The following is a 17,054-nucleotide window of genomic DNA, read 5'->3' as shown; positions in this document are numbered from 1 at the left end:
TTTTGTTTTCGAGAAGCAAGTTTGCAGGAGTGCTTTTCGTTCCTTTACGAACAACTCCTAACATTCCTGCAAGCACCTATTAACCATTTCTTCAGCATCCACAGGGTTCGAGAAGTGCGAGGCAAACTTGCACAACCATTACCACAAATAAGCTGAATGTCTATAGTACTATTTCACTGACTAAAAAGCGGCATACCCTCGGCTTTTCTCCGTACTGCCACATCACACACTCTCGAATTATCACCGTAACTCTAGTCTCACTGCTATGAAATCAAGCTTATCACTGCCACTACTGTCCCAACGCAGAAATTTATTCCGCCTTTATCTCATAATATTGACTCTGATAGCGCCATCCTTAAGAGCAAATTCATAACGGCACCTTGCTAAGGTTCAGCTCGGACCGATCATCGTCACAAAGTTGGTATTCCTTCATGGAAAAAAATCACTTAGATACCACTCATTCATCCCCAACACATCAGCACAATGGAATTACCTTCTCCGATCGGTCGTCGAAATATGTGGCCATTCTGTGTTTAAATCTACTTTAACTAACCTGATGTTAACCAAGTACATAGAATTCTTGCGCACAGCTATTTGTTTATTCTTTTTCAGTTCATCTGGACGTTCCAACAAACCTTGTATTTTGTATTGTATGACTCGCCGCGGTGGCTCAGTGGTTAGGGCGCTCGGCTACTGATCCGGAGTTCCCAGGTGCGAACCCGATCGCGGCGGCCGCGTTTTTATGGAGGAAAAACGTTAAGGCACCCGTGTGCTGTGCGATGCCAGTGCACGTTAAAGATCCCCAGGTAGTCGAAATTGTTCCGGAGCCCTCTACTATGGCACCTCTTTCTTCTTTCCCTCCCTCCTTTATCCCTTCCCTAACGGCGCGGTTCAGGTGTCCAACGATATATGAGACAGATACTGCGCCATTTCCGTTCGCCCAGAACCAATCATTATTATTATTATTAGTACTGTATGACAGTATATTTGAGCAACAGTTTTTTTTCCTGCCTATATATAGATTCGAAAAATTGCTTCTTGTTTTTTCCGTGGTATATACTTGTCTGCCTTTATTTTTCGCTCATAATTCATAATTTCTTTCCGCAAACCATCAGTGATTGGAACAGCTTACCAGCTTCGTGTGTACGGTCTCTTGACCTCATAAGTGAATATTGTTAGTTTTTTTCTGCTTGTTGTGTTAGCTTGTTTTTTGCCTTTTCATGTCATTTCCCGCTTCTCGTGTTCTGTTTGCATTTTGGTATTTTTGCACAATATGTGATCTGATTCGGTAATCCACTCCTGCTTGGGCCTCACAGCCTGCAGTATGTCATAAATAAATAGATAAATAAATAATAAATAATTTTGTGCTAACAGCTGTTAATTTGTTTCATTGCATTGTTGTAACCTACTCATTTGCGCGAGCCATACTTTTTTCACATTTTGTACTAATTGTGACTGCTGTTCTGTTTTTCCTTATTTCGTCCATTGTACCCCACTCCCCTCTGTAATGCCCTCGGGCCCTGAGGGTAGGGAAATAAATAAACAAATATTAACCTGCTTCCTACACAGGTCTCTACGGGCTGCCGAAGCGCCATGGTAAGATCCGCGACCTGTCCCGGTTTGATGCCCTGTTCTTCAAAACGCACCCGAAGCAGGCGCACGCGATGGACCCGCAGCTTCGCCTTCTGATGGAAACCTCGTACGAGGCCATCGTGGACGCGGGCTATGACCCGGCGGCGTTCGGCGGTCGCAACGTGGGCGTATTCGTCGGCGCCTACATGTGCGACGCGGCTAACGCGTTCAGGGAGGCGGCCTTCACGAGCACGGATGGTTACGCCTTCCTCGGCAACATCAAAGCCATGTTCGCCAACCGCATCTCATACGCGCTGGACTTCCAAGGTACGGCCATCAGTACCTCGCTAAGATTCCTAGATTGGTGCACGTTCAAAGTTTGCTCTGTCTTCACGACCTAGAGGTTTTAATAACCATATAAAACTGAACTTAACTTGCCATCCGAGGTGCACCGCTAGCCCAAGTTTCAAAGTTCCTGCTTTAGTATCTTTTTTATGAATATAGATAAAGTGTACCATTTTAAGAATCCAGATTAGTAGTTTTTGAACCCGCCGCGGTGGCTCAGTGGTTAGGGCGCTAGCCTACTGATCCGGAGTTCCAGGGCTCGAACCCGACCGCGGCGGCTGCGTTTTTATGGAGGAAAAACGCTAAGGCGCCCGTGTGCTGTGCGATGTCAGTGCACGTTAAAGATCCCCAGGTGTTCGAAATTATTCCGGAGCCCTCCACTACGGCACCTCTTCTTCCTTCTTTCACTCCCTCCTTTATCCCTTCTCCTACGGCGCGGTTCAGGTGTCCAACGATATATGAGACAGATACTGCGCCATTTTCTTTCCCCGAAAACCAATTATTAATTATTATTATTATTAAATAACTGTTTATTCTCATTGGCTGTCTCTTTGCGGTGCAGGTCCGAGCCTTACGGTGGACACGGCGTGCTCCTCAACCATGACCGCTTTGAACGAAGCCGTGCTTGCGCTGCGCTCGGGACGCTGCCAAGCGGCTATCGTTGGAAGCAGCCACCTCACGCTGGACCCCGCAATGGCATTGCCTTTACTTCGTATGGGCCTTTTATCCGAGGCAGGGAGGTGTGCCTCATTCGACAAAGAGTGTAAGTGCGTCTATTCACGCTGTACTCTCGGCGCTAAAAGGGGCTTAACGCCTTCTTTATTTTTTTACTTCGATAACTCAACATCTGGCGTGAGCTGGAACAGGAGTACGGTACAGGTAATCCCAGATATTTCCATGCAGGAACATTAGTAGGCTTCGGCTCTTCTTGTTAACCATCAGCCACATGAAGCGGGCATCTTTCTCCCTTGTGGTTGTACGTCCATGTTTGTTTAATATTCTTGCCCCTTACTCAATCCAAGATTCTGGGTCCTTGGAGTAAGTCTTCATCGCAGAGGACAGCTTTGAAGGCACCTTTAAAGTTCTTGAAGGACTCAGGACTGAGTGCAAGGTTGTGAACTATCAGTGTGTGCCCTGTGCACCCTGCAAGTAATGGCGAACGGACACGTGGAAAAGCGATCATCTCCCTTTGTTCTCTCCCCTTTCTATCTCTCCCTCCGTTCCCCTTCCCACGTGTAGGGTAGCATACCGGGCGCTGCCTAGTTAACCTCCCGGCCTTTCCGTGTGTCTTTCTCTCTCTCTCTCTTGTTATTGGGGCATTTCTCTGTACGCGCACTTTTATAGTAAATGGCGACGTTCTTGTTAGTGACCAGCGCAAAAAATTTCGGGAATGTGCGGTGCACTGAGCCTTCTCTACTTCTCATGAACGTTTCAGCCATCGGATAAAGGTCTCCCTAGCCCTAGATATTCTGATGATAATCTCGTAAAATATACTTCTCCTAATGAAAAAAAAGAGAAGTGGCAAGCAAAGCCACACGGGCTCTCCATGTGTTCATGTTCAGAGCACGCTGGCACGCCGGCTTGAAACTAAAAACCTGGTCATATGAAGACAAGAGCGTGCCTGTATTTCTCGTTCCTTGAGAGACAAAGGGGATAGAACGGCACTGGAAGAGAGGAAAAGACAGACTAGCGCTTCCCAACAACGCCGACATGCACAGAACCGGGGAAAACATTGAATTAAGGTTTCAAAATTCGGAGGTTGTTTTCAGCAACATGACTTAAAAGCTTTCTCATCCTGTGTCTTTTATTTCTTTCTGATAAAAGCTTCCTTCCAATTGGCTATCGATGGCCTCGTTATGACTTATCCTATACGGCAGCGAGAGATTTCCGTGCCCAGAACGAAGGTACCGATGTACCTCCTGGTCGATGCTGCTATCACGGGCACTCATTTTGACACAACATTCATGCTCCGTTAGTTCAAAACACGGTTCCTGGCACACCATGAAAGCAGTTCAACGCACACTGGCGTGGATTTTTCATATTTTGCGGGATTGTTTACAGCAACAGCTTCTTGCTGTTGTTCTGCGAGATTTCGTCGTCGTAGCCGTCCATCCGCGCACGCCGGGCACACACACCCCTGCATCCGTATACCATACATTCGGAACAGCCGCCCACTAATCCTGAAGTTTAAGCAACGTCGCACCACCCAACTATGTTCCACAAAAAACATCTGCTGACTGCTTACCGCAGCCGGGTATTTCAGCACTATCAAAGCCTCACGCAATGTGTCGCTTTCTTTGTCTCGAGATGAATTATGGATGGATGAAAGACTGGGCACCATTCACGCCTACCATAAAGTCCTGCATTCAGATCACCAACCATGCACCCGGCTACACCAACGCCCCCAACGTCGCACTCACAAACCCCATCCTCACAGCTTTGTAGGGCACTCACGCGTACTCACGACTACTGTATACACATACTCTCTGCACTCCTCCCCTCTATTATGCTCACTAACCAGTTATTATTAACTTACTATTATTATTAACAGTGCTTCTTACATCAGGATTTTGCACCACCCCAGCTTTCCTATCCCTCTCACCCATTACCCTCGCTTCGCCTGTTATTCAGCACGCCCACAAAATGTGGATGGGCTACCACGCGTGCACACTTACCCTACACCCCTACCCATAGACCGCCCCTTACACTTCCATCCTATGAATTGAACAACCCAGCTGTTCCAGCACTCTAATCAAAAGGTACCTACTTACCCTGGACGCTAGCGCGAATGTAGCGGCACAAACGCGACAAAGATCCGACACCTCTGCCCACATACTGAACACTCCGACTGGTACCAACATTTCGCACCACCCTTGCTGTCACGGAAACTGACACTGCCACAAAGATACATGGCTGAGGCATCTTAAATGCCCCAAAATGACCACGAAGGTGCTTTGCGGCAATAAACTGAATCGGTTGATACTCAATCGCGTGCGCTTCATTCCTCGCCCGCCACTGCTTGCCTCCAGAAAATCTGCGTTCCTGTCTCTACTCTTTCTTCTACAGGCACAGGTGTCGCTCGCACAGAAACAGTGGGCGCCTTCTTCCTTCAGCGGGCGTCCGATGCCCGGCGAGTATATGCCAAGGTGGTCAACGTCGGGATCAACGCGGACGGATTCAAGGCCGAAGGTGTGGCCGCATTTTACAGCGACAGCTCTTTAGGCCTCGTTTCCCGGTCGAGGGGCGCCGTCTTTGGCGGAGTCGTCGTAACACGAAGAAGCGAGAGGAGGGAGCTGGAGAGAGAAATTCTAAAAAAAAAAAGCCGAGTCCGCTCTCTCCGGAAACACAGTTATTGTAACTAGACGAAACCTAAAAATGAAATACAGTTATTGCCTTTACAGGCTGGTATTCGCAAGTAAAAAGTAAAGTGCGTGTGTACACGCCAGTTGTCTCGTGGGGATCCCAGAGGCAACGCTACGCCGCCACTCATTTCAAAACGGTGGCAATCCACCTTCTTTTTTGGTCAGGATTTCACAGGTTTCAGTCGACTGGCGGGACGATTTTAAACCCAATTTACTTGGCGATAAACGCGCCTTCTGCTACCGGAGAAGCGTACTGATAGCCAGGAAGAATCAAATAATTTTTAGGCAGGGCAATAGTCGGATGCAAATGTCAGTATTCCTTTAAATGTGCGGACGTGACCATGACTTGCAACTTCGCTGGCAATAGCTTGAAGTTCCAATACCAGAGGGGCTGCAGGTATCCGCGATATATGTTGCGCGAGAGATGAGGTGAGGATGAGAGGGTCTGTAGGGGGGAGGGGGGGACAGCGGTAACTTTCTGTGGTACTTTATCTGATGCATCATTATGAACTATGTCCTTTTGAGGCTGGGCCGAGGTTGTTACCGGTGGGGAAACCATGGATCGACTGTTACTTAGGCGACAGTACGTACCAGGCGGAAGTGTATTTCAAAGATTAAGTTAAAAGGTCTGTTTACGAGCTCTTTGTCTCGCGCTAATTGAATTCACACAGTCTATTAAGAAAACTTCCTTTGTCGAAGGGATCGCTGTGTACAGTCCTTGTCAAAAGTACACAGTCCAAGGGGTCTGCTTCTGAGCCCGTGCAGCAGCGCGGCTCCTCTTGAATACTCAGGGATCCAAATCTCATGAAGGCGGGGAAAAACTTAAGTCCTCAACCCTCCCAAGCATAGCACTGTCAAATATGCTTAAGAGCCCCGCTAAAAGGCTTAGAAGCAAACCCCATGGGCTGTATATTGCTCACAAATTCTGTATATGGATCGCCTTGTTCAGCACTGCTTCCTGTTTGTCACACACGTCTCTCTCTCCACCCTCCTGCAGGAGTCATTTACCCTTCTGGCAAGCTTCGAGCGCAGCTTATGCGCGAAGTCTACGCCGAGGTCAATATCGATCCCCGCGAAGTCGAGTACGTTGAAGCTCAGGGCGTAGGAACCAAGGCCGCAGATCCCCAGGAGCTCGCGGCTATCAGCGCCGTCTTCTGTAAGCCGGGGCGCAAGGCACCACTCAAGATTGGATCCGTCAAGAGCAACATTGGACACGCCGAGGGTGCCTCTGGTCAGTCGACGCTCCGATTTGCACTTGCATTTTCTAACACCCAGTTACTTTTTGTCGCGTATCATCCGGGAATGTTTATTTAAGAAAAAACTTGGTTCTAGCTTTCTTCAACCCGCCCCGGTGGCTCAGTGCTTAGGGCGATCGGCTACTGATCCGGAGTTCCCGGGTTCGAACCCGACCGCGGCGGCTGCGTTTTTATGGAGGAAAAACGCTAAGGCGCCCGTGTGCTGTGCGGTGTCAGTGCAGGTTAAAGATCCCCAGGTGGTCGAAATTATTCCGGAGCCCTCCACTACGGCACCTCTTCCTTTCTTCTTTCACTCCCTCCTTTATTCCATCCCTTACGGCGCGGTTTAGGTGTCCAACGATATACGAGACATATACTGCGCCATTTCCTTTCCCCCAAAACTAATTATTATTATTAGCTTTCTTCAACGAAAGGGGCAAGTTGTGCGGCTTGCTGGCAGGCAGTTGCTGCCAATGCACAGAAAGTAAATCCCCATTAACGTAGACGAAACAGAATATGCAAGCAAGATCTGCTCCAATCCTATCCATGTTTGCGTCTTCTCTGTTTGCGTTTCTCGTGCTTCATTTTCCGTGGAACAAACCCAACTCTCCAGCAGCAAGCATTCAGTAGCTATTGTTTAAACATATATTTGTTTGCACTGCTTTGAAAAGGCTATTCAATCTGAGTAACTAAGAATAGACAAACATTGATATCTACACGAAGGCAATAGAGTCTATAAGACGTTTATAGAAAGCCTACAGACCATTTTTATAAGGGTAGTAGTGTAAAAGAGAATGGATCTATTTAAATTTTATGTTCTCTCTCTGTCACAGGTATTGCTTCTGTGGCCAAGGTGATCCTAATGATGGAGACGAGAGCCATCCCACCGAACTTGCACTTTAAGGAGCCGAACCCGGACATACCCTCGCTGCATGATGGCAGCATCGAAGTCGTGGACAAGGTGACGCCCTTCAACGGGGGCCTTGTCGGGATCAACTCAAAGGGTTTCTCTGGCGCCAATGCTCACGCAGTTCTTGAGGCGAACCCTAGCCCAAGCGTCGACACTCTGCCGCGCGAGAAAATAGAAATACCGAGGCTTGTTCTTATGGCCGGAAGGACCAAGGACTCATTGACTGTGAGTATTCAACCTTGAATAATGTACCTGAAAGGCATTGACTCGTCTCAAGGCTTACTGAGCACAAATTGAACTTTGATTATAACCACACGTTGCTGCATTCTAATGACAAAGACGCCACTTCCAGTGAAAATAGAGGTTTTTTAAGCTAGAAAGGTCCAACAAACAAGATACGGGTGTCACTAATAAACTGCGGGCGTCGGCGGAGTTCTTTGGTCACAAATGTCAGAGATTAGCTGAACAGCCATTCACATCAAGCGCTGATGACAGGTCTTTTCGATATAGATGCCTTAATTTTAAATCGAATGGTGGAAAAGTTTTTAAGTTCAATTTTTTTTCAATAATAAGTGCCTCCTTTGCTTTCGGAAAATCATCAACGTACCTAAAAAGGGTCATAGAACGGGAGGACTTCTAGGAAGAAAAAAAGTTTGAAAGATGCTTAGTTGACCGTTAGGAAGCAGCTCGCTGTGCCTATTTATGTTTATGCTACGAATCTCGTCTCAAAGAACCGAAGAACAATACTTACGGGAAAAGGTTAGAATATACCTCATTATAAACTACCCGCAAAATTACGGAGGGTGACAACTTCACTCCGCTAGAGAAGGGCTACGCAGGCGTGAATTGGACTAACAACCCAACTCGTCAGCTTTCCAGTTCTCTATTCGGCGTATTGAAAGAATAAAGGAAGAAAGAGGTGCCGTAGTGGAGGGCTCCGGAATAATTTCGACCACGTTAAATATCCCCAGGTGGTCGAAATTATTCCGGAGCCCTCCACTATGGCACCTCTTTCCCCTTTTCTTCTTTCACTCCCTCCTTTATCCCTTCCCTTACGGCGTGGTGCAGGTGTCCAACGATATATGACAGATACTGCGCCATTTCCTTTCCCCCAAAACCTATTATTATTATTATTATTATTATTATTATTATTATTATTATTATTATTATTATTATTATTATTATTATTATTATTATTCGCCAATTACCCACGACCCTCGTTCTGTTCTTTTCTGGATGTCTGCCTTTGTTTCGTTAAGGAATTTGTTAAAACCAAGTGGTTTGGCATCTTAAGTGCCGGTGTAGCAAGAAAGCATGGTAGTTCAGTAACACTTGCCTTTGGGCTAATTGCTTCGCATTGGCCTCTAGGCAATGCGTGTGCACCTCCAGAGACGACAAGGAACAGGCGGGCGAAACAAGCGATTTTCGTGTCTCTTGTTCTGCTGCCTCTTTAGCCCTCCACATGTACATCCCTTAAGGAACAGCACCGTAGACTTGACGCAGGCTGAGCCCAATGAACAAAGGTCCGCTGATCCATCACCCATATTTTTCGTTCATACAGAACACCCTTAACAGGATGGAATCCGAAGGACCCTACCCGGACTCCGCTTATGCTCTCCTGAACCGTGTCGGACAACCCAGCGTGAAGCAGTTTCCTTACCGCGGGTACGCTCTGGTATCCATGGAGGAGGGCTCTGCGAAGGATGTAAAAGTTATCGAGCAGGCACCTTCGGTGAAGCGACCCCTGTGGTTCGTCTTCACAGGATTAGGCAGCCAGTGGAGAGGCATGGCTAGGGAGATGATGCAGTTCGATCTGTTTGCCCGCTCCATCCACAAGAGCCACGACGTGCTGGAACCGTTCGGTGTTGACCTCATCGACCTGGTGACCAACGAGAAGGCCCAGCACGAAACGATGGCCTCACCATTCGTCTCAATCACCGCTATTCAAGTGCGTCTTGGATTACGACATGTTTTGCATACGTGTGCTCATGGGATGAGAATAAATGTACAGGCTGACTCAATAGTTTCGGAGGTTGAGAGAAGGATCAAAACATAGCTTTAGTGCGGAAGCAATCGTACGCTCACCAAAACCGGCCAAGAATCATTTACCGTACGCACGTACGATCTTGTGTCGTTGCCTATTCCAAGGGATATTGAAACTTCCATGGACGTCTCATGGACGTCCTGGACGTCCCATAGACTTCCTGAACGTCCACACGACGTCCATGGGAGTTTCAGTGCCCATTGGGTAGCAACCCGAGTAACTACCCAAGCGTACCCGAGCTGCGCAAAAGGTAAATCGGGAAGAGCAGCATGGGTCGCAGAATCCCTGAGGCTGAGACCGACACAGCCACCTGCCAGTGCAGTAGCGCATCGCTTAACCGCTGCGGCACTGCGCCGGTAGTGGCATGAGGACCCGCCGTCGTCAATAAATGTTAAGTGCACAATGACCAAGGCTGCATATATGGGCATTAACCTAATAAAGTTATCGCGTCATACCCTTAAGGCGGAGCTTAAGTATCCGCTCCAAATGAAGAATCTGCTTCGCACGTCCCGTCGGTTACAACCCTATCAATCGTACCCTTAAGGAGGACCTGCGTTGGCACATGTACCGAGTTAAACACCTACCAATTTTTTCGAATACAATAAACAGCCATAAATTACCAGAATATCTTGCGAAAGGTAAAAAAAACTCAATAATACTTGAAAGTAGATCGGAATAGAAGCACATAAAGCAGCATAAAAGTGGATAAACGCGACTCATACAAAAGAGCGGGAAAGAAAGAGTTGGGTAAATTAATAACTGCATTGAGAATTTTGCGCGAAATGTGCTCCCTAAGCTAAAAACCAGAATCCGATAATAAAGGCATGCTTTACACTTCCGAGAGAGAATCATGAGGTGCTCTTTGCTGTAATCTGGCATGCTGCGGAAATAAAAACAGCAAATATGAAGTCAATTTTCAGGAAACGGAAAAGAAAATACAAATAAGGGATTACTGATGTAGAAAGTGAAAGTTCAGCTTTGTCACGAACAAAATAAAATTGTCATATCGTTTCCTGAAACGGCCATGTCACGCGTCGTACTTAATTATTCGCTTCGCGACAACTGTCACTGGATAGAGCTCAAAGGGGAGCTACTACGCATTTGCTTCAGTATTTTTTTACGGCATAGGAATGCTTTATTTGTGTCCCAAATGTCTTCCACAATTTTAAAGCCGAATTCGGTAAGGGGCGAATTATAGGTAGTAGGGGTATTGCAAGGAACACGTTGAATAAAAACGTTAAAGTTTGTGGCCTTTTTTGCCCTAGTGCAAGTTGTCCTCAGAAAAGCTGCTTTTTATTAACTAGAATGCGAAGTTTCATGACAAGTGAACTCATGTTCCAAAAGGCAGAATTTGTGACTGGCTCTATTTATAACAGATGGCGCTACACATCCAGACGTCGAAAGTTATAACGATACTCGTTCAGATAGGTATTCATACAGATTGTACATTATTAAGAAGCCATCTCATTCTCTCCAACTGTGCTCTTTTTACAACAAGGCGAGTCTTACAGCCAAAATTTAGTGGTTTGAGCCAGCAACCACTCCAATAGCAGCCCCCAAAATGGCTCAGGTACCATTTTTGTTTCAGCGTGGACTATAAATGCAGCATTGGCGGCTTTTACTTATACCTTCGGTGATTCGATGACAATTATGGTGAGCCATGAGCAACTGTGCTCCCGTGGGGAGCATATACAATAACTCTGTTGTACTGCACCCTTGTTCCTATAACAGTGCCGATGCGATCAATTTCTCGTTGGCCACGAGGACAATGAAGCAGGATTATTCGAAAAGCACAGTTTTTGCTCTTTTCTGAGATTTTCTTCTGGTAGTGTAATAATAAAAAGGCATTTTACACTTTACTGCACAAATATCAAAGGGATTTCTTATGTGCAAACTGTGTGTTACCTTTCATGTTGGAGCTGCCTGTGCACCTATACTGATTAACTCACGTTTAGTAGGTGGTCCACGCAATGGACCAATGAGGACAACATTGCGTTCATTATGCGCCCGGGTAGAGAGACGTCAATTATCATTCCATCTTCTCGCAGCATATCTTGCGTTTGTTCCGGTCCTTGGTGGGCAGGTGGCGCTTGTGGCCGTGCTTCGAGCCATCGGCATCCAACCCGACGGCATCATTGGCCACTCCATCGGAGAGGCTGGCTGCGCGTACGCCGACGGAGGCCTCACCGCCGAACAGGCTGTGCTCTGTTCGTACTGGCAAGGTCGATGCACCGAGCTCGGAAGCCTGCCCAAGGGTGCAATGGCAGCCGTCGGTGAGCGTTGCACCTTTTGAAGACTCACGTCCGTAGTTCGACTATTCGATCAGCAATGTTCTCAAGACACGCACACCATCTAAATTGAGGGCTGCTCAATAGGATTCTTCTCATGGGCTTACCTTTGTTAAGACATGATGAAATCGATGGATTGCACAGAAAGATTTTGGTATTAAGACTAAAAAAACCTCAACAGACGCAGGACAGAGGGAGAAGACAACAACCACCCTGTGTTGTCTTCTCCCTCTGTCTTGGTGGTTTTTTAGTCTTAATGTCGCACCAACTGGTCTACAACTTTACCCTGTTAGATTTTGGTATCGTTTTTTTTGCTAGGCAACCACGCTTGGGTATTGTTCCCGCCACTTCTGCCATCAGTTGCTTAATAGTAAGGCCGGCCGCTGATGGGAGCAGGCCAGTACACTGATGTTGTCTTCACTGGACACCAAGACGGCATCCAAATCGCAGCTTGTGCTGGGCCGAGCGCTGTTGTGTTGCGTGATTTCATCTTTTTGTTGAGAAACCGCGATGACACGCACAAAGTCCCGTAGTCACTGCAAGTTGCACGCTGAGATGACAAGTGCGCAATGCCCTGGGAATTCGGTTATCGCAGCACCATCTCTATACAAAGGGGTGATGGTGAGAAGTTTTGTACCTTATGTGTATGCCTTCGACATCTTAGGACTATATATAGTGTAGCTGGCATGCCTTCACTAGTTGGAATGCCGTTTAGTCGCTACATCGCAATGATGGGTTTAGGACCTTTCGATGTCTCGAATTCGGCCACGGAGCTCTGCTTGAAATGTGCCTTCGTTTCGTCCACCATTTTCCAGGCATCTGTTCCAAAGTGACTATTAGAACATGTCTCCAGTATCAGGAACTTGCACCTTATTTTCGTGGGAACATCTCTTATTCACATGAACCACTAAAATTATTCACATCTCAAGACGAAACATAATGACCACTAGTCCTGCTTTCAACGCGAAAGTTGACGCCGCTTGTGTGCATTGTTCCCAGTTTGATTTAGGTTGTGAGTAGACACAGCTCGTCGATGTATTCAACTTCTGTTCCGGTTCTTTCATTCAGGGCTCACATGGGAAGAAGGCACGAAGCGATGTCCGCCTCATGTCTACCCAGCGTGCCACAATGCTGAAGACTCAGTGACGGTAGCAGGACCTGCCGAAGCCGTCGCCAAGATGGTCGCCGAACTCAAGTCCGAAAACATCTTTGTCCGTGAGGTGGACACAATGAGCGCGGCCTTCCACTGCAGGCACGTCCACACTATCGGACCCGCTTTGTTGGATGTCCTCCGGAAGGTAAATCGGCCCGACGAAATGGTGCATTTGCAATCTTTTGCGTAGTTCGAGCCTCAGAAGCTTAGCATTTCGCTGCTATGCAGTGCTCTGAAGAAGCTAGCTCATAACGAAGACAATTGCTAAAAAGCGCGAAACCGAGACACAGCAAGCGAGAGCGTACAACCTGAGCACTCTTTCTTGTCCTGTTTTATTTTAGCGCTATTGAACAGTTATAAACTACCAACTTTAACAAGCATCAATTCTGGAAGCGAACTTAGTCCTACAGCACACATCTAGAAGCTATGTTCTGACTTCTATTTGGCGAAGTTGGCATATCCTGTAAACCGGGCAATGCTATTTGAAAAGAGAGTGATTTTTTAATTTTATATCATTCATTTTAAGCAAAGCAGAATATTACCAAAAAAAGGAGAGGGAAGAGGGGCAGTAACAAAGGTTTGACTAGGTCTTGGGCAGCATTCGCGCAGTGTGACCAGCATCATTTACGAAAACAAGTATTATGCATACAAGTTTTCGCACGAAGTTAAGTGATATTACATAATCCATTTTAGCCAGATTACCAATTGGCGCGAAATTAAATGAACCACGAGCAGTCAAAATGCACAGACCTCCAGTTTTCGACGAGACGACCGGAATCTACAGCCCTTCTCGGGATCGCAGCCATTTTATGCCGATGGGCGCACCGCGATGCGGGCTTTTCTTTGGGAACTCTGGGCCGGCTGTAGCTCCACCGCCGGGCACGTATGGTAGCCTTTACTAATGCGAAAGACTTATATGGCTGATGAGCCAGAAAATCTGGCGCTGACCGGCCGTCCACGACTAATGGACCTAAGCACCCTTGTGAGTTCATGTCGTCATCGGCAGTTCCTACGTCATCGGGAAAGAAAGAAATCTAAAATTTCTTCCCAAGTGGATTTCAAACCCGACACGAACAGTTCAGAGTGCTACGCCATCACTGCAGCAAAACACCCCGCTCGCTAAACTGCCAGTCTCTCGTGCTGGGTTTGGATATAGTCGCCTTCATCAACTTCCATTCGGGTGGCGCGAACAGATCAACTGCGCTGGCCACTGCATTAGAGCCCTGCGCTATCAGCGAATCCGAACACCCCGCATGCATGATTTCTCATTGACAGCTCGTAAGTAGTCTTAAGTGTCTTCATGTGAGCCATGATGCACGGTACACACAGGTATACGTTACGTGGCAGAGCGCATCAGCGACAGAGGTTAAAAACACGTGCACCCGAACATGCATGTGTTCTGCTCTTCTGCTCGCAATCCAATGGGAAGGCCGCGCCGACAGATGGCGCTTGGCGCCGAGAATAGGAGCGCGCCTGCTGCCTGCATGCTATGGTGAAAAAAAATATATATCTGGTTTATACCTCTGTCCAAACCCACCGGCCTCACCAGCCAGTGATGTGACCTCCGTCCCCAACAGAAGACATGAACAGAAATGGCAGATTTTCGAGACAGCTAGCTACCTTTTCCGCAAGTGGCTTTGGGATCAAGATAACGTGCAGCAAATTCTCTGAGCGGGCGGAGAACGCCAAAGGTTCTTTAAAGACATATTATGACACTGATCGCGAAGGTATTATCCCCAAAGAAAGACCGTCATACAGTATGGGCTGCAATCAACAGCCTGATATATTTTGCCCAGTCCTGCACCAAACTGACCGTCAGGGATTTATCTCACACGACCATTCACTTCATGAGTGAACCTACTACGACGCCCATATGAAGTAGCTGATCACCGATAGCATTATCTGCAACCCGCACACTACTCTCTCCACACGGCTCTAATCGCACGCGCTTAAGTCGCATGTCCGTAATTATCGCCTTCTGAATGGAGCATATGACAACCATTTAAACTACAACAAAACTAAGACAACAGAACAGAGACCTCTGACATGAGGCTTCTTATGACATCAGCGAGCGAATAGTTTTCTCTCACGGTGATATGGTATCTCCGCAGCTCGACAATGCTTCGTCGTGTCATCCGACTGTCGCAACGGTTCTGTTCGTGGCTGTCACCTTTTCCAAGACAAATTCCTTCATGCCGCTGCTGTGTTCGCTTGAACATGTGCATCGTGTTGCACCGTCCATAGATTTGTATAGCATCGACATTATCGCCCCCCGTCTGTACTTTCTATTTATAATTCTCTCTTTCCCTTTTTCGTCCTTGTAAGCAGGCGAAAAGCGTTCTTGCGGCTGACCTTTTTTCTCATTGAAGCCTTGTCTCTCTGTGTCTCCCTCATGCAGCTACTGTTGCAGAGTTTTTATTAGAGCGACCGTAAGTCTTTGAAGCTGAATCATTACTTAACTTACCCCTGCACAACTATGTGTGCGCCCGTGCATGGCTGCTCGGTTGGGACCACGCCGGGTTGCAGCCACTAGGAAGCGCACTGCCGGTCGTCATGTGCATGGGTCCGATAACTTCTGGTTTGTATGGTAGTTCATCTCTAAAAGGCACTGTATACAGGCAAGGACACAGACCAGCTTTTACCTGACTGCGTTAAAGGACCCGTTCTCCAGAAAATCGGATGTCCGCTTTGTCGGCGCTGTGAGCGATACATCACGGGCATGACTCTGGCAGAAGGTTCCCAGAGACCTACATAGGAAGCAGGTGGGCCATGTGGATCACGTGACCTTGCTGCGTCATTACAACATGCCTACCGCGAATAGTGAGCAAAGCGCACACCATGACAGGCGGCACTTAATTATTGGTCGGTCGGGAAGACCAACCAGGGCCGCACAAGGCCCACCGCCATCGCAAGGCAGTGGCGCATCGCTTAATTCCGCTGCACCACTGCGCAATGAGGAGTAATGAGGACTCCCAGGGAGCTATGAGTGTAGAGAACGACCCTATGCATATATAGGAATTAATCCATTACGCTAACGCGTCGTAAGTTAAGGCGTAGCTAGTATCCCCTCCAAAATTTTTTTTCTTTCCTTCTGCCTTTCAGGCTATTCCAGATCCCAAGCCCCGCAGCCAGCGCTGGATAAGCTCGTCGGTACCACAATGCCGATGGAATGAACCCGCTGCCCAATTGTGCTCAGCTGAGTACCAAGTCAACAACTACCTTTCGCCTGTGCTGTTCAGAGAGGCACTCGAGCATGTGCCTGAGAACGCCATCGTGGTCGAGATCGCGCCACATTGCCTCTTGCAGGTGAGCTCTATAACAAGTAACGACTTTTCTGTTTAGGAGGCGGACTTTTCATTAAGGTCTTTGGGAGCATTGCAGAAGCAAATCACCCGTGGCAGCTCAACGAAAGGCAATTCCTGAATCCGGTGTTTTCGCAACAGAACAAGGCTGTTTTTTCACAGCATAACTGCAAAGCTTTTACACCAAGACTATTGTATCTTCAAAAAATATACATATAGAGCCTTCAGAATTTGCCTTGTTTGCAGCGCTGTCCTGCTGAAGTCGTTTTTTTACTCCTCTCTTTAATTAGTGACGTCGCAAAGCTCCGCGTATGCACGGGCCCATACATGCGGTCTGCCACCAGGACAAGTAGTGACGCGGAGGCGAGGTAGATCGACCTTCGAGCATAAGAAAAAAAACTAAACTAAACTCTCCTGAATATTTACGATGACACCGGCCATGATATTACCAGTTCTGATGTGGCTAGTCAGTCGACAGCACGGCGGAACATGAAGCTTTTGCTTCGAAATCTCTCCTTACAGACCCGCACCTGGTGCAACTTGTGTCAGCTAGCGTCGGCACTAGTAGCATCTTGGAGGGTCGATCTGATAGCTATTGTTCGTTCAATACTTTCTTCCGTGCGATATTTGCATTTCACCGGAGCATTCTTTCCTTTAAAGATTGAATAATGACGCTAGTTTTTAGGGAATCAAGATCTGAGGTAATCTACACACAACGAAAATTCGAAATAAAAAATGTTTCGTTTTCGCTCTGTCGCAAGCTTCCAGCACGACTGACGACAAAGAACCGCCAAAATAATAGTACCAGCGACACTCAATGCCATTGGGGTCTTCAAAAATTAG

At 47.3% G+C, this 17,054-nt stretch overlaps 1 protein-coding gene across 3 annotated transcripts in view; it reads left to right on the top strand.

Annotated features, from left to right (window-relative positions):
• Positions 1-17,054, top strand: part of LOC144101253 (fatty acid synthase-like) — a 39,391-nt gene that overhangs the window by 14,864 nt on the left and 7,473 nt on the right. For 2 of the 3 annotated variants that reach the window (XM_077634341.1, XM_077634340.1), the window contains exons 3-11: positions 1,570-1,899; positions 2,480-2,680; positions 4,984-5,106; positions 6,277-6,510; positions 7,348-7,649; positions 8,986-9,372; positions 11,552-11,741; positions 12,825-13,054; positions 16,012-16,215. In XM_077634341.1, the coding sequence (XP_077490467.1) occupies positions 1,570-1,899; positions 2,480-2,680; positions 4,984-5,106; positions 6,277-6,510; positions 7,348-7,649; positions 8,986-9,372; positions 11,552-11,741; positions 12,825-13,054; positions 16,012-16,215 (2,201 nt within the window). The remainder of the gene's footprint in view (positions 1-1,569; positions 1,900-2,479; positions 2,681-4,983; positions 5,107-6,276; positions 6,511-7,347; positions 7,650-8,985; positions 9,373-11,551; positions 11,742-12,824; positions 13,055-16,011; positions 16,216-17,054) is intronic. The other variant, XM_077634342.1, reaches the window with a different exon arrangement.

Source organism: Amblyomma americanum, chromosome 8 (genome assembly GCF_052857255.1).
Source record: "Amblyomma americanum isolate KBUSLIRL-KWMA chromosome 8, ASM5285725v1, whole genome shotgun sequence".
In the NCBI taxonomy this organism is placed as follows: domain Eukaryota; kingdom Metazoa; phylum Arthropoda; class Arachnida; order Ixodida; family Ixodidae; genus Amblyomma; species Amblyomma americanum.
This window is presented reverse-complemented; position numbering and strand designations above follow the sequence as displayed.